The sequence below is a fragment of the Giraffa tippelskirchi genome, chromosome 13 (genome assembly GCF_054371585.1).
Source record: "Giraffa tippelskirchi isolate mGirTip1 chromosome 13, T2T-mGirTip1v1.2.pri, whole genome shotgun sequence".
In the NCBI taxonomy this organism is placed as follows: domain Eukaryota; kingdom Metazoa; phylum Chordata; class Mammalia; order Artiodactyla; family Giraffidae; genus Giraffa; species Giraffa tippelskirchi.
The window spans coordinates 118,376,287-118,397,196 of NC_137287.1; the positions used below are offsets into that span (position 1 = coordinate 118,376,287).

A 20,910-nucleotide genomic window follows, 5' to 3' on the forward strand; every position below is an offset into this window, starting at 1 on the left:
CGGGCTGCAGCTACTGAAGGGCGCATGCCTAGAGGCCACGCTCCACAATAAGAGTGATCACTGGAAGATAAGAAGTCCATGTACCACAACAAAGAGAAGCCCCTGCTCTCCCAAACTAGAGAAAAGCTCTTGCAGCAATGAAGACCCAGTATCAATTCAGTTCAGTCGCTCAGTCGTGTCCGACTCTTTGCGACCCCATGAATTGCAGCACGCCAGGCCTCTCTGTCCATCACCAACTCCCGGAGTCTTACCCAAACCCATGTCCATCGAGTCGGTGATGCCATCCAACCATCTCATCCTCTGTCGTCCCCTTCTCCTCCCGCCCCCAATCCTACCCAGCATCAGGGTCTTTTCCAATGAGTCAACCCTTCGCATGAGGTGGCCAAAGTATTGGAGTTTCAGCTTCAACATCAGACCTTCCAATGAACACCCAGGATTGATCTCTTTTAGGATGGATTGATTGGATCTCCTTGCAGTCCAAGGGACTCTCAAGAGTCTTCTCCAACACCACAGTTCAAAAGCATCAATTCTTCGGCGCTCAGCTTTCTTCACCGTCCAACTCTCACATCCATACATGACCACTGGAAAAACCATAGCCTTGACTAGACAGACTTTTGTTGGCAAAGTAATGTCTCTGCTTTTAAATATGCTATCTAGATTGGTCATAACCTTCCTTCCAAGGAGTAAGCGTCTTTTAATTTCATGGCTGCAATCACCATCAGCAGTGATTCTGGAGCCCAAAAAAATAAAGTCTGACACTGTTTCCACTGTTTCCCCATCTATTTCCCATGAAGTGATGGGACCAGATGCCATGATCTTAGTTTTCTGAACGTTGAGCTTTAAGTAAACCTTTTCACTCTCCTCTTTCACCTTCATCAAGAGGCTCTTTAGTTCTTCTTCACTTGTATAGCCAAAAGTAAATAGTATTTTTTTTTAAGTTTTTGCACAGCAAAGAAAACCATCAACAAATGAAAAAGCAACATACCAATAGGAGAAAATATTTGCAAATCACATAACTGGTAAGAGTCTAATTAATATCCAAAATATATAGAGAACTCACACAACTCAATAGCAAAGCCCCCAGAAAATCTGATTAAAAAATGGTTAGAGGATCTGAATAGACATGTTTTCCATTGAAGATATACAGATGGCCAATGGTTACATACATGAAAAGGCATTCAACATCATTAACCATCAGGGAAATGCAAATCAAAACCAAAAGGTGGTATCACCTCACACCTGTTAGAATAGCTATCATCAAAAAGGCAAGAAATAACAACTGTTGGTGAAGCTGTGGAGAAAATAAGGAATCCTTGTGCACTGTTGGTGGTAATGTAATTAGTACAACTGCTATGTAAAACAGTATGAAGGTTCTTCAAAATATTAAAAACAGAACTACTGTATGATCCAGCAATTTCACTTCTAGTTATTTACCCAAAGCAAATGAAAACACTAACTCAAAACCATATCTGCACCTCCATATTCATAGCAACATTATTAACAACAGCCAAGACATGAAAGCAGCCTACATGTTCATCAGTGGATGAATGAAGAAAGAACACATGGTATATACACACGACAAAATATTATTCAGCCATTAAAAAGAAGGAAATCTTAGGACTTAGGACTTCCCTGGTGGTCCAGTGGGTTAAGACTGGACCTATGCTCTCCTATAGAGCTTCCTATGCTCTCACGGTGGAAGGCCTGGGGTTCAATGCAGGGTTGGAGAGCTAAGATCTGACAAGCTACAAGGTGTGGCCAAAAAAAAAAAGTTAAAAGAAGACAACTGAACCTACTTCTAGGCCATAACTACTACTCTGTTGCAAGTAGAAAGTGTTAATACGGAAGCAGCAAACAGCTATGAAGGACGGTGGGTAGTTCAGGAAGACTTCAGGCAGGAGGTGTATTTAAGTAAAGTTAAGATTCAGGAAGATATCCACAAGCAGAAGAGATGAAAACTTCTTGGTAAATTGTGAGATCTTCTTTCCTAAGTACCCTCGAGCCCCTGCCTCGATTATAATGCTGGCTCTGTAATTAACTCGCTCTGTGACCTCGAGAACCTCTCTGAGCCTCAGTTTCTTCATCTGTAAAATGGCTAAGCGACAGTAATGGTAACTTCTGCGACGATTGCGGTGAGGATTGCTTTATACCTGTAAAAGTGCTTAGATCAGCACTTGGTACAGAGTAAATGTTATAGGTGTTATCTATTCTTATTTTTAATTTTTTTTTAATGAAAATAAAAAACATGAGTTTGAGTAAACTCCGGGAGTTGGTGAGGGTCAGGGAGGACTGGCGTGCTGCAGTCTATGGGGTCGCAAAGAGTCGGACATGACTGAGCGACCGAACTGACGAAAATAAATGTTTATTGTGGAAAAAAAAAATCTAAGACGAAAATAAAAATCACCTATAAATTCTACCACCCAGAGACAATCACTAGTAACTGTTTCACTGTATTTTTCTTTCACAATTCTTTGTGCAGAAATATGTGGGGCTTATCCACGCATCTCTGTAGACTTCCTCCTCGCACACGCCTCCAACCACCCCACAGTTTCCCAAGCACCAACCAAGCAGAATTTGCTTAAGATACACGCCGATCCGTCGTGTCCTCACGCAAGGCACGCATGCGCGCTCCCAGAGTTTGGCCGGGCACCGGCGGAGGTGGGCGCCGAGGGGAAGTGACGTCAGCACGTGCGCAGTGAGGACGCGAGGGGCGGGAAGTGTGCGAGCCTGCGGGCGCGCCGCGCTGCTTTCCGGAAGTGGCTGCCGAGGCGCCATGCTCTCGGATCTGGGCTTCATTGGGACCATAGGCGAAGATGAGGACGTGCCAGTGGAGCCGGAGACGGACTCTGAGGACGAGGAGGAGGAGGTACGGGCCGATCGGGGTGGCAGCGCGGCGGCAGGCAGTCGTTGTCCTTGACTGCTTCCCTTCTCCGCGGTGCCTCAGGTCCCTGTCCCCAGGTCCTCGGTATCCTCTGCCCGGCTGCCAAGTGTCCCTGGGCCTCACCTGGACCCCCGATGGTCGCCACTAGCCTTTCCTCACCTCTGCGCCTGTGCCCGTGTCATTCCGTGTCGCCTTGGTGAGCTCCGTATCCGTTCACCGAACTGAAGTTTAATCCAGGCCTGTGTCATAGAGATCCAGAGACGGAGTCAGTCCTGGTTCTTATTCAAGGAGACGTGTTATCCACGCATTCATTAAGTCAGTACTAATTGAGCATTTACGTGTGCTACACCTAGTGTTGAGCATCCAGGGCATAGCAGTGAACAGGATAGACAAGGAAACCGCTCTCCTAAAGCTTATGTTGGATGGGGAGTTAAGAGACTTAAGCAGGATGGCGATTAAAAAGGCATAGGTGTCCTGGAATGGTGCTCACCCTTTAAAGATCCAGCTCAAGTATTTCCCCCTCTGCATCCTCATCTGCCTACTGACACCTCCATTTGAGGGTCCCTTGGCCTCTGTGGGTTCAGTTTTTTCAAAGTTTGACTCTGGGTCTCCCTCACCCTGCCATCCTTCTCCATCTCACGCCAGAAACCCTGCAGTCATGCAGCTTCTTTCTCCTCTCTCCCCTCCAATACTCTGTAGGCTACCTTGGAAATCTCTCAGCATCTTCCAGCTCCGTCCACACTGCTTCTACCCTAGTCCAGCCCACTACCATCTTGTACCTGGTTACCTACAATCTTAACATACCTAGTCTCTAGCTGTTTTTCTTTCCTCCCTCTTCCCCCACAGTGTATTTTCCACTAAACAGCCAGAATGATCTTTTCACTTCCCGAATGGAAAACTGTCATAGAAAAGTTATCACTTATATGTGGAATCTAAAACATGACACAAATATAGAGAACAGACTTGTGGCAGGGGAGGGAGGGATTAGGAATTTGGGATTAGTAAATGCAAACTATTATATATATAGGATGGAGAAGCAACAAGGTCCTTCTGTATAGCACAGGGATCTTTAGTTGCTGCATCTGGGATCTAGTTCCCTGACCAGGGATTGAACCTGGTCCCCTGCATGGGGAGGGTGGAGTCTTAGCCACTGGACCACCAAGGAAGTCCCTCATTTCCTTCTTCTTTTTCTGGTGTTCTTTCATCTTGGTCCCATAGTCATCCTTCTCCCTCTTTCCAGGGGCCCATTGTGCTGGGCAGAAAGCAGAAAGCCTTACAGAAGAACCGCAGTGCTGATTTCAACCCTGACTTTATTTTCACTGAGAAGGAGGGAATGTACGATGGCAGCTGGGCCATGGCTGATGTCCTGAGCCAGCTCAAGAAGAAGGTGAGATTGACAGTGATAGGCAGTTCCAGGCCACGGATCGGACACAGTTAAGGTTGGACACGGTTTCAGGGTCCAGTGTTGTAGGAATACCAAATGTCACATATAAATTTCTTGACTTAAAAAATGGACTTAGCTGTGTTAAAATGGTCTCTTTTCTAGATGTTCACTCCTTGTTTTGAGTATTAGAAAGAAACCTTTTTAATGTCAGTTTGTTACAAAGAACAATCCAGATTTCCTTGGTAGTGGGGTTTTTGAAAGCTTGACTAAGTCCCACAGAGACTGTTACTCTCTGTCACTTGTCACGTGATCTCAGGTGACCTTACTGTTTAGGATTCCTGGTTCCCACACATCACAGGCAAAACCACCACAAATGTTGTCATCTTGTTTGCCAAAATCCTGTGCTTTCCTTTGAATGTGGTTATTAACAAGCTAGAAGATGCTTGAAAGTTATTTTCCATTTCATGTGCTTCAGAGAGAATTATTGCCTGCTCAGAGCAGTTTAATCCAAACTCTGCTGGTCTGCTGGGAGAAATATCAATAACCTCAGATATGCAGATGACACCACCCTTATGGCAGAAAGCTAAGAACTAAAGAGCCTCTTTATGAAAGTGAAAGAGGAGAGTGAAAAAATTGGCTTAAAACTCAACATTCAGAAAACTAAGATCGTGGCATCCATTCCCATCACTTCATGGCAAATAGATGAGGAAAAAGTGGAAACAGTGACAAACTGTATTTTTTTGGGCTCCAAAATCACCACAGATGATGACTGCAGCCATGAAATTAAAAGACGCTTGCTCCTTGGAAGAAAAGTTATGACCAACCTAGATAGCATATTAAAAAGCAGAGACATTACTTTGCCGACAAAGGTCCGTCTAGTCAAAGCTATGGTTTTTCCAGTAGTCATGTATGGATGTGAGAGTTGGACCGTAAAGAAAGCTGAGTGCCAAGGAATTGATGCTTTTGAACTGTGGTGTTGGAGAAGACTCTTGGGAGTCCCTTGGACTGCAAGGAGATCCAACCGGTCCATCCTAAAGGAAATCAGTCCTGAATATTCATTGGAAGGGCTGATGCTGAAGCTGAAACTCCAATACTTTGGCCACCTGATGTGAAGAACTGACTCCTTTGAAAAGACCCTGATGCTGGGAAAGATTGAAGGCGGAAGGAGAAGGGGACGACAGAGGATGAGATGGTTGGATGGTATCACCGACTTGGGACATGAGTCTGAGCAAGCTCTGGGTGTTGGTGATGGACAGGGAGGCCTGGCTTGCTGCAGTCCATGGGGTTGCAAAGAGTTGTACACTACTGAGCGACTGAACTGAACTGCTGGTCCTTGTTCTAACTGAAATGAAACAGCATTGCCTTTTCAAAGTCATCTTGAAAGAATTTTTTTTCTTTTCATATGAAATTCATGTAATCAAAAGATTTGGTCTTATAAAGCTTACATTCTAGCAGGGTAGAAAATAACTAGACAAATAATTAAACAGTTAATTGTGGTTGTGGTAAGTGCTGTAGCAGTTTAGGGTGCTTTGAGCATGCAGAAGGGGGGCCTGCCGTTACTTACTCTTTCTAGAGTTTTAGCAGTATCCAGCATTCCCTGAATTTGCTCAGATTTTGACATTTGATAGGCAAAATTATGTTCAATTTGCAAGGGGGAACGTTTTTTCCAAGTAGCCTTCATTCAGATATGATGTGACATCTCTTGGTAATTGTATCATTCTGAATAGTCAACACTTTCTAGAATGTGGATGTCCTTATTGGTTCCAGGTAATTTAAAGGTTTTTTTTTTTTACAAACAGACCGTGTATTTAATGGTTTTTTGTTTGCTTGTTTTTCTTATTGTGAATAATCTAGATTGATCAATCTGTCTAAGGACAGACGAGCTTTTTCTATACTGAACGTCTCAGAACCAACCCTCAGAAGATGCCTGCTCTGTCTCTTTCCCATATGAATGTTTCTCTTTCATCTCTTCATTTTTATTTGTAGAGAGCTGCCACAACATTAGATGAGAAGATTGAGAAAATTCGAAAGAAAAGGAAAACAGAGGTGAGTAAGCAAAGCATCACTTCTCTTTGTTGGTCAGCCCTGAGCGTTACTCTCAGAGCAAGCCCCCTGTTTCTCATTGAGCCTAGGTCGCAGTGCAGCTGGTCCAGGCAGGCTTTCTCTGCGTGTCTGTGGTTAATGCTCTAAGAATCCACACAGCGCTCCCCCAGGGTGGGCAGCGTAACATTGTTCTTCAAAGGCTCTCAATTTCCTAAAGTGTGTTGTCGTCTTGCTTTATTACAGTTTCTTTTTCTAGGATAAAGAAGCCAAGTCTGGGAAGTCAGAGGAGGGGAAAGAAGCAAAGGAGGGCTCTGAACCAGAGGAGGAGGAAGACCTTGAAGGAAAAGGTGAAGAAGCCTCAGAAGATGAAGAATCAGAGACTGACTACTCATCAGCTGATGAGAACATCCTTACCAAAGCAGGTAGGTGATGCTGTCAGAAGCGGGGACAGGAAACCGGAGTGTTCACCTGGACATTTGTAGACTATTCTGTGCCCTTCTGCACAGTCAAATTTAAGATATCTCCATGTTGAACTCCTTTCTTTTAGCTTCTGTTTCTCCTTGGGATTTTATTAGGGCTGTTGTACTTTGCAGACTGAGTTCACTCTTTTTCTTTTTTTTTCGCTCTTGGCTCATGCCATGTGGTATGTGGGATCTTTCCTGACCAGAGATTGAACCTATGCCCCCTGCATTGGGAGTGCAATCTTTTTTTTTTAATTAATTAATTTTTTTTTTTTTTTGGTGGGGTGGGGGAGCTCAAAGTCTTAATCCCTGGACCACTGGAAATCTTCTTTTTTTCTTTTTTTTTGGCCATGCTACATGGCTGGCAGGATCTTAGTTCTCTGACCAGAGATCAAACCCAGGCCCCAGTGAAAGCCATGAGTTCTAACCACTGGACCACTAAGGAGGTCCCAAGCTCACTCTTTTCCTCATCTCCAGCCCCACCCAGCTATTGGCACTTCCATGACTCAAACTTATTTGGGGTGATGGGTCTCCCACCTCAGATGAGTCCACCCACGTAGTGGGGGCTCCATGAATAACTTCTTGCAGAAATGGGTGCTAAAGCTAAAGCGTTATCATACAGCACAGTGACTGGGAGTCTGGTCTCTGGAGCATGGTGAGCGTCCTTCGTTTGAGTGACTTACCTTCCCAGCCGCACAGCCTCCTCTTCTGTGCGGTGACACTGGTGACAGCAGCTTCCCCAGGTCGTTGTGTGGCTTCAGTGAGGTGTCTGTCCAGGGAATGCTCTTAGGACAGTGTCTAGCCGACTGAGTGCTCAGCAGGTGTGAGCCCTGATATTTGCTCTCTTTCTCTCCATAGATACACTCAAAGTAAAGGAGCGGAAGAAGAAAAAGAAGAAAGGACAGGTGAGCATGGGCTTGGAAACCACATAGAGCTTGTTTTACAACCTGAAAGGATTTTCAGGTCATTTAGTTTTCTTAGGCCCCTTTTGCTGAATTCTCTTTGTCTTCTGATTTTCTGGTGTAGGAAGCAGGAGGATTTTTTGAAGATGCATCTCAGTACGATGAAAACCTCTCATTCCAGGACATGAACCTTTCCCGCCCTCTTCTTAAGGTAGTGGCTGCTTTTGTCAACCATGGGATTCCCGCCGTCGCCCCGTAACTGGGCCCTCTGCCCTAACCTGGGTCGGTGGTCTCCCTGAACTCGGTTGTCCGCACAGCTTACAGAGAGCCAGAGAGCCCGCTTACACAAAGATTTCCCTGCTGGCCTGTACGCACGGCCCTGCCCCTTCTGGTCCCCTCGGGTGATGTTTCTCAGCAGCTGTTCTGCTCTGGCCACGCTGGCTTCCTCACTGACCCTCACACAGGTCAGGCGTCTTCTTCCTCAAGGCCTTTGCACTTGCTGTTCCCACTGCCTGGAAGATGGTTCCAAAAACCTGTTGGGGTGCTCTTCGCTTGTCTCAGGGTTCTCCTCAGTATACCCTGCTCAGTGAGACCGTCAGTCCCTGACCGCCTGACTGTAGCTCGCTCTCACCCCCTCCCCACGGCCCTGCCTAGCCCGCTCGACCGCTGGGGTTTTCTCTACAGCACTTCTCTTCATGCGACAGCCTGTGGTTTTGGCCGGTTTCTTTCTCATGGATTCTGAGATTCCCAGGGGCAGCGTTGTTTCTTTTGTTGCCTGCTCTGTGCTCAGTGCCTGGAACATCGACAGACACACACACACACACACACAGCAGACGGACTGAATGACTGGAAGGGACCGAAACCCAGTGGAAACCTGCCTTGTTAGTTTGATGCTGAGACTCCCCCTCCCCCTCCTGTCTGGCCCCACCTTCTCTCTTCAGGCCATCACAGCCATGGGCTTCAAGCAGCCCACCCCCATCCAGAAGGCGTGCATACCTGTGGGTCTGCTGGGGAAGGACATCTGTGCCTGCGCAGCCACGGGGACAGGTACCGAGGACAGGGAGCTGGGGGTGGCGGCGGGCGGGGACGCCAGGAGCAGGATGCGGAACGGAGCAGAGGCTCTGGGTTGGCCGGCCAAAAGGCCGCTTTGCTAAATATGCAGACACAGTTTTAATGCAACAGAGGCTCTGGGTTGGCCGGCCAAAAGGCCGCTTTGCTAAATATGCAGACACAGTTTTAATGCAACAGCACTGTATGTTCTGTGTAATAACTTCCCTTCTAAATAATGCTTATGTATATTTTCTCTTTTTAAATACTCTACTTTTTTCAGATAGGGCAGTCACAGGTTGCAGGTCTCAGGGGGTCTGGTGAAGGGCATCTTTATTAATCCCCTCAAGGTGTGTCTGTGCCCGTGACCTCCTGGCACTCCCGTGATAGGCCCCTGTCATCGGAGTAAAGGTTTTGTAAAAGGGATGTTTATCACAACATTGTGGACTAGTCATGTCATAGAATAGAGGAGAAATAATCATGTAATAGAATACGATGTAATCATTTAAAAAAAGTAGAGTCCGTAAAGAAATGGGAAAATATTTTAAAGGGAAGTTACTAAACAATATATAGTGTTATTGCATTAAAGTGTATATTTTTATATATTTCTGTCCATTAATACAAAAAGATGGGTAATATAGATACTGTTTTGTTAATGCTTACCTCTGGTTGGCTGAACTGTGGATGATTTCAGAAAAAAATTTTTTGTGTATTTCCCAGATTTTTCTACATTGACCATGTGATTTAAAACTAGAAAGAAAGTTTTATGAAAACTAAGTTCCTTCACTTCCCTCTGAGCAGATATGTAGGTTTTCTGTACGCAGGTGAAAACCTGGACCTATGAGGGACTGAAGCTCTGCTCATTGCGTTCCTGCTGCCCTTCCCTCCAGGTAAAACTGCAGCTTTTGCGCTGCCGGTCCTGGAGCGTCTGATCTACAAACCCCGCCAGGCCCCAGTGACCCGCGTGCTGGTGCTGGTTCCCACCCGAGAACTGGGCATCCAGGTTCACTCTGTCACCAAGCAGCTGGCCCAGTTCTGTAGCATCACCACCTGCCTGGCTGTGGGTGAGTGTCTGGCTGAGGCCCGTTTGCCCCTGGAAGACTGACGTGGGAAGAATGGATGTGTACCACTGTCTGAGGGTGACGGGTGCAGGAAAACCTTCATGGGGCTGAATCCACTTAAAACCAGATGACGTTTCCACAGTAGATAGTGAGGGGGATGGGGAGGCAGGAACCTTGCAAAATGGAACTTCAGAATACTGAAAATACTTTTTTTCTTGGTACTCAACAAATTTAGGATATAATTTTTGTCTTGCACAAATAATGAATCAAATATTAATTGGAGCAGGGTTTTTCTGATGATGTTATATGATAGTCAGCCTTCATTTTACCCTCCTTATGCAGAAGGAAGTCATAGGTGATTTAGAAAGATTATTGGTTTCATCTGCTGCATCTCAGTCCTTGGATGGTTGACTCATTCTATTCTGTGGTTCCTTTTATTCTAAAGTGCCTTTCTGTCATCCTCTTTTTTTGATTTTTGCATTTAGTACAGTTGGAGTTAAATAACCCGTCTCTCCCAGTGTATTGTAAAATCCATGCAGGTGGGGCCTCCATTGGCCTTGTTCTCTGCCTTTTGCTCTGCATCTGCCGTGAGACCTGGTGGGTGACAGGGCTCAGTCCTTAAGGGTAACGAGTCCTACCGGTAATGACTCGGCTGCCCACCTGGTGGGCTCTGCTCTTTGCAGGTGGCCTGGACGTGAAGTCTCAGGAAGCAGCACTTCGGGCAGCGCCTGACATCCTCATTGCCACCCCGGGCCGGCTCATCGATCACCTCCACAACTGCCCTTCCTTCCACCTGAGCAGCATCGAGGTGCTCATCTTGGATGAGGCTGACAGGTACGCCTGAAATGCTGGGGTCCCCAGGGCCCCACCCCCGGATGGGAACCTGCACTCCACATGGTCCTACGTGGCTCTCACCAGTTCAGCTGTTCACGTTTGCGCCTTTGTCCATCTTCACCCAGATTATCTGGCTCTCTTTCTCTCTCTGTAACGCGATGGTTAAGTGGGAAGGCAGGTCAGATTCTGGCTCTGTCACTTCCTGAGATTGGGAAGCAATTATTTAGATTCTCAAAGCAAATCCTTTTTGTTTGTAAGTAGGGGTTAAGTACCCAGCCTCATGGTGTTGAGGATTCAAGGAGTAACTCTGGTAAAGTGCCAGTGTGCCTGGTGAGGATTCAGCCAGCAGCCTCGATTACCTGAATTCTTAACTGTGATAATGACACTGTGTCTACATAGGAGAGAATCCTTGTCCTTAAGGAACATTTGTTGAAATATTTCGGGGTCAGATGTTGTGATACCTGGAACTTAAAAGCAAATGATTCCGCACAAGAAAAAAGATTAAGCAAATGTGGCCAGATGGTAATTCTTGGTGAATCTTGGTAAAAGGGTAAAGTAACACTCATAAAATAAGGAAATACATGGGCCTGAAACGTAACTAGTGATAATACGCAAACATCACCTGTCTGATGTTTTCTGTGCTTCGTTGATCCAGACGCAAGCCCAGCTCATTTCTGTTGACCTCTCCCCTCCCCTGTTTGCCAGGATGCTGGACGAGTACTTTGAGGAGCAGATGAAGGAGATCATCCGAATGTGCTCCCACCACCGCCAGACCATGCTTTTCTCAGCCACGATGACGGACGAGGTGGGCCGTGGGGAATGGAGAGACAGCACAGAGGCTCCGGGCTGGGCTGGGGCAGCGTCTCCCTCCCGCCCCCGGCAGGCCAGTCAGCCTCCCTGTCTTTTGTGGCTGGCAGGTGAAAGATCTGGCTTCTGTCTCCTTGAAGAATCCCGTCCGGATATTTGTGAACAGCAACACGGATGTGGCCCCGTTCCTGCGGCAGGAATTCGTCCGAATCCGGCCAAACCGGGAAGGGGACCGGGAAGCCATTGTGGCAGGTGCAAGCCCGGGGTGGGACCGGGGAGGGCGGGGTGCTCAGCTCCCTGAGCTTCACACCGCGGTGTTGGTTTCTCCCCCGGCACCACCTCCTCCATCCCGTCTCCCCCAGTCCCGTGCCTGGGACTGCCGTCTGCTCCATACTTTAACCAGGAGTGCTTCCCCCCTCTCTTTCATCCCCTCACCTCCCTTCGGCCATCCAGCCTTCTCTCTGTCCTGCTGAAGTCCTGGACACCTCCAGCGGTCCCTCTGGCTCTTCGCCCAGGCCACTACTGCGTCACCTGGCTTGTTACAGCTGCCTCTTACCTGGCCATCCGCTTCCACCCTGTCTCTTCTCCATACTGCAGACCATTAAAGAGGATCATTTACAAACAAGCATTCACCCCTGTTCCTTTGCTGTTGAACCCCTCTGCCTTCTCCCATTTCTCTTAGACTGAAATCCACACTCCCTAGCAAGTCCTGTAAGATCCTCTGGACCTGCCCCTGCTTGCCTGGAGCCCCCGGCCTCGGAGCCTTAGCTCACGGTTTTCTAGCCATACCCACTTGCCTTCGCTTTCACAAACCCACTAAGCTTTTGTGTTTGACTGAACCTTTACATTTGCTCTTGATCCTCTGCCTGGACTCCTCCCCCAGTTCTTCTAGTAGATTAGCCTGTCTCATCCTTCAGCCTAACGTCACCTCTTCAGAGAGGCCAGCCCTGAAGCGGCCCTGGCTTCCCTGTTTCTTTCCTGCAGTGGAAGCTCCTTCGTGGCCCCAGGCACAGCAGCCACACTGGGGCGAGGAGCAGGACGTGCTTGGGGGTGGCCGCTGGCTCACTCTTGTCTCCCTGACAGCTCTGTTGATGAGAACCTTCACCGACCATGTAATGCTGTTCACCCAGACCAAGAAGCAGGCCCACCGCATGCACATCCTTCTGGGGCTGATGGGGCTGCAGGTGGGCGAGCTCCACGGCAATCTGTCTCAGACGCAGCGGCTGGAGGCCCTCCGGTAAAGTCTCGGGCTGAGGCTCCCACCCATCCTTCAGAGAGGGCTGTCTTCATGCCAGAGAAGGGGAGTACTCCCAGAGGTCATGGTACCGTAGTGGCAGGGCACGCAGCAGAGATCCCCCCTTCAGACATTCTAGCCTAACCATTATAGGGTCATGTCTCAGATACATTCAGAACTTTGACTTTGTAGAAAATGATACCCTTGCCCTAGGACTCAGAGACTAGGAGCTGCTGAGTGGGGTCACAGCAGGAAATTCCGACTTGGGAAGAAGCAGTTTCTGATCTCTGCAGCCTTTCCAGAGCGGTGGACGTCCCCGGGTCTGCTAGAACGAGATCCTGGATCAAATCCATCCGCTATTTCTTGAGCATTTACTTTGCCAGACCCTGTGCTTTTCCATGTGATTTTTTACTTAATGCCCACAGAATGGGATCAGCTTGGTAGGCAAGGAGGTACCCTTTAGAACACTCCACCTGTCCCTATTCGTCATCATAGACAGTGGAGAGTTGTTTTTCTTTTTTTTAATTAATTTACTTATTTGGCTGTGCTGGGTCTTAGTTATGTTTAATTGCAGCATGTGGGATCTAGTTCCCTGACCAGGGATTGAACCTGGGCCCCCTGCACTGGGAGCTCAGAGTCTTAGCCACCGGACCACAAGGGAAGCCCCAGAGTTGTTTCTTAAAGGCTGCTTTGAATGCTGAGATATTTGCTTATGCTACTTCTTATAGTCTAGCTCTGTGGTTCCCGAGCTTCCATATTCATAGGAATTTCTGTTTAAAGCAGTATACACAAAACTTGTTTGCTGTATGTTGTGGCATGTTTAGAAGGAAATGGCAACCCACTCCAGTGTTCTTGCCTGGAGAATCCCAGGGACGGGGGAACTTGGTGGGCTGCCGTCTATGGGGTCGCACAGAGTCGGACACGACTGACGCGCCTTAGCAGCAGCGACAGCAGCAGTGGGCTGTTTGGGGGGCACATAAGTGTTGCTGGGCTGACATTTAGGACCTGTCCCCTCCGTGATGGTCTGTACTCTGCTGCTTGACTCCAGAAGGGTTTGTGTTCTCACGGTGGGCTCAGGCTCCTGCAGAGCGTTGGGGTCAAGTATTCAGAGGAACATGTTTGTGGCTGTTTCCAGGCGCTTTAAAGATGAACAGATTGACATCCTTGTGGCCACTGATGTAGCAGCCCGTGGACTGGACATCGAGGGGGTCAAAACGGTGAGCAGGCTTCCCTTTCCTTGAGCTTCCGGTGGGAATCCTTTTACCTCCTTGTGTCCTCCTCTCCCTGTCAGCTCCCAGACCCGACTGATGCTCAGCTTTGGCCTTCCAGGTAATCAACTTCACCATGCCTAACACCATTAAGCATTACGTCCACCGGGTGGGGCGCACAGCTCGTGCCGGCCGGGCCGGGCGCTCCGTCTCTCTGGTTGGGGAGGAGGAGCGGAAGATGCTGAAGGAAATTGTCAAGGCCGCCAAGGCCCCCGTGAAGGCCCGCATTCTGCCCCAGGGTGAGCAAGCATCAGTGTCAGCAGCCCAGGATGGCTTGGGGTGGGGGGCGGCGCGGGGCGGGCAGGGTCCTCGATCAGACCCAGGAGGACGGGGCAGGGGACAGGTGATGGGTGAGAGCAGGTGCTGGTTGCTGTTAGGAGCCAGATGGGAATCCCAGCTCCGCCACTTCGTTGTTGAGGAGTCCTGGGCAGGTCTCCCCTAGCCTCTCTGTGTGTGAAAGGGAGTGAGGAAAGCCTTGTGCCCCAAGTGCTTACAGCATTTGCCAGCCTTTGGGAAGAGAAGGCTTCTTCTTAAGGTGCCACCCCCATTAACCCTTCCTCCCTTTTTCCAGAGAGTGAGGAGCAAGTTAGTACTCATTCTTGTTGGATCGTTTTCATTCTTTTTGTTGTTCTCATCCATAAGGGTCATACAAAGCACATCCTTACAAAAAAATTTTTCTTAAGTTACAGAAATAATATGCATTCAGTGCTGGAAAAAAGTATTTCAGAGAAGAGTAAAAACGTGATTGTAGGAACTGGGGAGTCCAGGCTTCCCAGGTGGCTCAGTGGTAAAGAATCCGCCTACAATGCAGGAGACGCAGGTTCCATCCTTGTGTCGGGAAGATCCCCTGGAGGAAGGCATGGCTACCCACTCCAGTATTCTTGCCTGGAGAATTCCACAGATAGGGGAGCCTGGCGGGCTACAGTTCATGGGGTCACAAAGAGTCAGACATGGCTGAAGTGATTGAACACACACACCCCCTAGTTCAGTTCTCAGGAGGCTGCTTTCCAGGCAGGGGATGTGAGTTCGATTATCCCACATGCATTGCAGCCAAAACCCAAAATATAAAACAAGCAATATTGTAATAGATTCAACAGACCTTAAACTAGTCCACATCAACAACAAAAAAATCTTAAAAGAACGTAATTGCATATGAAAGAGCTTACCGCTTGTAGCATTTGATGTATATCTTTTCAGACCTTTTTTCCCACTCATGGGTCTTTTTTTCTCCCTTTCATTTAAAAATTTTTCATTTGATTCATTCAGTCTATTGCCCTTTATTGTATTCTAGGTATTGGGGATACAGCAGGAAACAAAGCACCTGACTTTGATGAGAAAAAGGCACAATAAATAAACTAAGCTAATAGTAGATGTGATTGAGAACGACAGGAGAAGTGACTGTTTTTGGAAAGCTGTTGGGAAAGGACTCTAAACAGATGGCATTTGAGCTGAGTCCTGGATGATAAGAATGAGGTGGCCATGGGTGGTCTGGGGACAGGGTGTGCTGAGCAGAGAAAACCAGGGCAAAAACTCAGAGACAGGAACACACTTGGTGTGTGAGTAGGAAAGGAGGGCCAGAGGCCCAGGGCCTGTGAGCAAGCGGTAGACAGAAATCAGAGAGGTAGGAAGGGCCATGCTGAGGAGTTCGGATTTTGTTCTAGGAGAATCAGAAAGCCTTTGGGGAGGTGTTAGGCAGAGAAGCCACACATTAAAAAAAAAAACGTTTTGTCACTAAATACCCACCTGCATTATTTTCATTAGTTACACCATATTCATCTTTATTTTAAAATCTTTTCTGTTCTTTTCCCTCGAGACGTCATCCTCAAATTCCGGGACAAGATTGAGAAAATGGAGAAAGATGTGTATGCAGTTCTGCAATTAGAGGCTGAGGAGAAAGAGATGCAGAAGTCGGAAGCCCAGGTGAGGCCGTGAGGAGGGCTCGGGGGTGCCACGGCGCTCAGTGGGCAGACCGCACAGGCCCCTGCTGCTCTGCCGTCTAAGGGGCGGTGCTGCCAAACGTACCATCAGAGCTCCAGGCCGTGGCAGGCCGTGGCTTCCTGCAGTCACCGTGTTCCGTGTTATCAGATGTGGGTTCCATCCTGCTGTCCCCGCAGATCAACACAGCACAGCGGCTCCTGGGGAAAGGGAAGGAGGCACCAAACCCTGAGCCTGAGAGGAGCTGGTTCCAGACCAAGGAAGAGAGGAAGAAGGAAAAAAGTATGTCGGGGAGGCTCCTCCAAAAGCTAAACGTGGAATTACCATTGGGCCCAGCAGTTCCACTCCTAGGTCTATGCCCTAAATAATTGAAAACAGGGACACAAACAGATGCTTGTATGCCAGTGTTCATTGAAGCATTATTCACAACGGCCACAGGGTGGAAACAACCATGCCCATCATCAGATGAGTGGATACACAAAATGTGGTATGTGCATACAATGAGGTGTTACTCAGCCATAATGAAGTTCTGGTACATGCTGCAAGGATGAACCTTGAAAACATGCTAAGTGAAATGGTCCAGACACGAAGGGACAAATCTTTATGATGCCATTTATATGAGGTACCTAGAGGCAAATTCATAGACACAGAACTTACTAGAGGTTGTGGGCAAGGAGTTGCTCCTTAGTGTTCCATTTGGGATGATGAAAGTTTTAGAAACAGATGATGGCAATGGTTGTACAATATTGTGCCATTAATGCTACTGAATCGTACATTAAAATATGGTAAAATGGCAAATTTTATATATATTTTGCCCCAATTAAAAAAAAAAGTAAGTTGGATATTTAGATGTATATATATATATATGTGTGTGTATATATATTCCCTTCTCTCTCCCTGTTAAAAACAAACAGATGAATTCACGTTGTTCTACACCTTGCTTTTTTCCATTTATGTTGTCGTTTGGAGATCATTTTATACAGGCACACACATAGCTGCCTTTTCTTTTTTTAGTGACTTCTCCATCATATGGGTGGATTACAGTTTATCACTTTTCCAGTGAGGGACACTGAGGTTGTTTCCTATCTTTTGCTATTATAAACAAGTGAATAGCTATATAGATGTCCTTTCACGATTAAGCAAGCATATTTGATTTACAAGGTAAGTTCCAGAAAGTGAAATTGTATGTCAGAGGGTATGTGTGTTTATTATATTGTTAGGGGTTGCACAATTAATTACCCTCCAAAGAGGTTGTACCAGGAATTTAAGAAACACTGCCTTTATGTGATGGGACCGAACATTAAGGTGTGTGTATGTATGTTAAGTCTCTGTTATAAATAGGGTTAGAACTGGATTGTGGGAAGGTATGGGGAGTATGTCTTTCATAACAAGAGGCAGATAGATAATGAATGTCTCAAGTGGATTAATTAAGAAATAGTGGAATAAACATGTTATTTAGTGAGATGGAGGTAACCACCAGAAGAGGAAGTGGTTGCTTCTTCTCATTTTAAGCTCTTCAATGTATCACTTTAAAATATGTGCACTTACTGTGAGTTAAGAAAAAAAAGATTTTATAAAACGGGACCTGAAATTTCATGCTTTCTTCTCATCCTAGTGGCCAAGGCTCTGCAGGAGTTTGACTTAGCCTTAAGAGGAAAGAAGAAAAGGAAGAAATTTATGAAGGAAGCCAAAAAAAAAGGGGAGATGACAGTGAGTGGCCTCCCCTTTGGAGCTGGATCCCTGCCTGGGGACCTGGGTCAGGGCTGCCTCATCTGTTCCATACATACATGTCATCCTTCTCCCCAGGCAGAGGAGAGATCCCAGTTCGAAATCCTCAAGGCACAGATGTTTGCTGAGCGGCTGGCCAAGAGGAACCGCAGAGCTAAGCGGGCCCGAGCAATGCCCGAGGAGGAGCCAGTGAGGGCGCCTGGTAGGTAGACAGGGAGCCTGAAGGAGCTGATAGGATCTGCCTGAAACCTGTGCTTGTGGTCAGGGAGGAAACAGGAGGGATGACGATGATAAGAGCCCACATTTTTTGAGTAATGAGTATGTGCCTGCATGTACAGCTGTCCTTACTGGCTCCAAGTGGTGAAGTGACTCCATGGTTAGTGGGGACAGCTAGGATTTGAACCCCAGTCTTTCTGATTCTTGGGCTTCCCTGGTGGCTCAGATGGTAAAGAATCCACCTGCAATGCAGGAGACCCGGGTTTGATCCCCGGGTTGGGAAGATTCCCTGAAGAAGGGAATGGCAACCCACTCTAGTATTCTGGCCAGGAGAATCCCATGGATGGAGGAGCCTGGCAGGCTACAGTCTATGGGGCTGCAGTAAGTTGGACACTACTGACCAACTAACACTTTCTGTTTCTGGAGCCTAGATCTCTACCAGCTGCTATTGGAGGAATGGGTCAGGGTAGAATGATGTGAAGACATTTTTGGCCCATTTTATGTTTAGGTGGTCCATTCCACCTTTGGAGTCCTTAAGCATCCTTTATTTTTTTTTCCACACCTGGTACTTTTGATTCCTTATCCCTTTTCTGCTGGGATCTGATGTGTCACTTCCACGTCTATAAAACATCAAGCCAGAGCATCCACTGAAGCGGGAACCTTGAGCATAAGGGGATTTAGGACTTTGGGACAAAGAAGCCTTATCTAACCCATTTTCTCTGTGTGCAGCAAAGAAGCAAAAGCAGGTGAAGAAATCAGTATTTGATGAAGAACTCACCAACACAAGCAAGAAGGCCCTGAAACAGTATCGAGCTGGGTTGGTTTTAAGTCATCGTGGAGCTCTTGGTTTTCTGATGAAAGCTGTGAATCTTCTCCTTTGTTCCCCACTCTTAATTCTCATATACCTACAGATTAATAATACAGGCATACCTCATTTTATTGCACTTAGTGCAGCAACCCTGTGTCGTCAGATGATGGATAGCTTTTTAAAATTTTTCAGCAATGAGTTTTCCTATTTTTTTTTTAGTTTTTATTTGTTTTTTGGCCGCACCACATGGCTTGCAGGATCTTAGATCCCTGACTAGGATCGAAGCTGGGTCCCAGCAGTGAAAGCAACACGTCCCAGTTACCGGACCACCAGGGTATTCCCAGCAATAGAGTATTTTTAAATTAAGATACGAGCATTGTTTTTTAAACATAATGTTATTGCACAGTTTAAATAGATTCTGGTATAGTATAAACATAACTGTTACATGCACTGGGAAACCAAAAAAACAAAATCCAAACCCACAATATCTTTGAGGTCTGCCTGTATGTAATTTCAAGGGCTCCCATCTACCCCCTCCCCGAGCCCATCTGTGGGTCCCAGGGTGAGAGTAAGGAAGTGTGAAGGCCCTCCTGCCTTGGAGGTAAAATAGCACATTATGGTTTGGAAGTATAGCTTCTCTCAGGGGAGTAATAGAGCGCAGAGGACTGTGGTGTGCTCTGGAATGTTCTGTTCCTCCCCACATCCTCTGGGCTGGGGTTGGCGGCTGGGTAGACTATTAACACAAGCAGTTTTTTTATGTACACAGGAGGGAAGGGCCTCTTCCAGTCTTTAGAGCTGGGCCCTGACTTTGATAAACCCGTATCATCGGGTGGAAACAGGAACTTGGAACCTCAGACCCTAAAGACGACGCATCTGCGTCGCGCTGCTGCTCCGGGTGGGAGCTGCTGGTGGGGGGGGTGAGACACTGCCCGCTTGTCCACCATCCTGCTGTCTTCTCACTCACAGCCCCTCCTTTGAAGAAAGAAAAAAATTGGGCTTGACCCACCAGAGACGAGGAGGAAACTTTAACTCTAAATCCAGGTAATGTTTACAGTTTTGGAGGGCCGGAGGCTACGAGTGGGGTTAGAGAAGAAAGCTTTTCTGGGAAAGGAGCTTCTTCCTGTGTGGGCTTGTGGGTTGGTCTTTACTTACCCTGCATTTTCTTCATAGGTACAAGAGGAGGAAGTAGCCGTGATGAGCTGAGGAATTTCATTGGGCAGCTTTTAGATCTCTTCCTTGTGGGAAGTCATCCTGGCTTGGTCTCTCTTTTCTCTGTAAAAAATACTTTAAAACTTCAATAAATCTTTGTCATTTGTACATTAAAGAAAGGGAAAAGCTGGGGGTCGTGGACATGTATGTATGTTTTCTAAGCGTCCTTGTCAGCCAAATTTCCTTTTTGTTTTAAGGCTCCTTGATTCGCTCTCACATAAAGAAAATACCAAATGGAGGGTCTTTTGGGGTGCGTGGAGACCAGTCTAATTGTACATCTGTGTCTTCCCTCAGTAGCACAGTCTATGTCACCTCCTAGCTTGGCACTACCATATATACTTGGAACGTATCTCTGTGCTTGGAGAGGAGCTGGATGTGGAGTAGGAAACTCTTACTAGAAGTTCTCTTTCAATGTCCTAGAATGAAAATCTGTTGTTTATTGAGCCCCAACTGTGCACCAGACATTCTCTGTACTGAGCACTGTCTCATTCAACTCACTACACTCCTATGAGGCAGGTACTGTAATCCCCATTTTGCAGATAAAGAAATGGAGGATTAGAAAGATGGAGTATCTTCCCAAAATTGTCCAGGGGAATTTAGGTTTTCGAAATCGGTGTACCTGGACCTATACCCCGACTCTACAATGATGTGGAAAATGGTACTGGAGAGATGGATGCTCAAAGGGAACAGAAAGAATACTAGATAAATTAACTCTTTGTTGTAAAAAACAGCCTGTACCCTGTAGAATGATGGTTCTTTTCCTTTTCTGAATCACAGTTCCCTTTGACAATTAGATTAAGCCAGGGGAAAATTGTGATTGTAGTTTGTCATATATAATTTCAAGTTGTAATTAGTTATCCAGTAGCACATACCCTCAGTATTAGATTATGATCAACGCTGTTCATTTAGGCTTCACCTAAAAGTTGCCAACAGAGGGTTCCAGTTCAGTAAACGACCCACACACAAGATGGAGAACAGGGACTGAACCCGGACCCCATGGAGTGGAAGCGCAAATGTCTTAAAACACTGGACCACTAGGAAAATCCCAGACTCACCGTTTTCAGGTGCTTACAGAAAGATCCCCAAGTTAGG

At 46.9% G+C, this 20,910-nt stretch overlaps 1 protein-coding gene and 1 long non-coding RNA gene across 3 annotated transcripts; one reads left to right on the top strand and one right to left on the bottom strand.

The window, feature by feature from the left end:
* Positions 1 to 2,346: 2,346 nt before the first annotated feature.
* On the bottom strand, positions 2,347 to 11,867 carry LOC145532256 (uncharacterized). Its single transcript, XR_014073110.1, has 2 exons — positions 7,453 to 11,867; positions 2,347 to 3,120 (listed from the first exon to the last, which is right to left on the bottom strand). It is a non-coding gene; the product is annotated as an uncharacterized LOC145532256 (long non-coding RNA).
* Positions 2,732 to 19,944, top strand: DDX27 (DEAD-box helicase 27). Of its 2 annotated transcripts, XM_081556906.1 has the most exons (21): positions 2,732 to 2,866; positions 4,122 to 4,268; positions 6,252 to 6,311; positions 6,565 to 6,730; positions 7,628 to 7,674; positions 7,796 to 7,882; positions 8,613 to 8,718; positions 9,609 to 9,782; positions 10,463 to 10,613; positions 11,319 to 11,418; positions 11,531 to 11,672; positions 12,504 to 12,657; positions 13,790 to 13,871; positions 13,984 to 14,161; positions 15,736 to 15,842; positions 16,037 to 16,139; positions 17,473 to 17,567; positions 17,664 to 17,787; positions 18,531 to 18,618; positions 19,576 to 19,650; positions 19,780 to 19,944. In XM_081556906.1, the coding sequence occupies exons 1-21, from the start codon at positions 2,774 to 2,776 to the stop codon at positions 19,796 to 19,798; spliced, it is 2,298 nt and encodes a 765-aa protein (XP_081413032.1). In that variant the 5' UTR covers positions 2,732 to 2,773; the 3' UTR covers positions 19,799 to 19,944. The 2 variants fall into 2 exon arrangements, with proteins under 2 accessions (XP_081413032.1, XP_081413031.1); XM_081556905.1 differs by lacking the exons at positions 19,576 to 19,650; positions 19,780 to 19,944 and having other exon boundaries at positions 18,531 to 19,042.
* Positions 19,945 to 20,910: the final 966 nt, after the last annotated feature.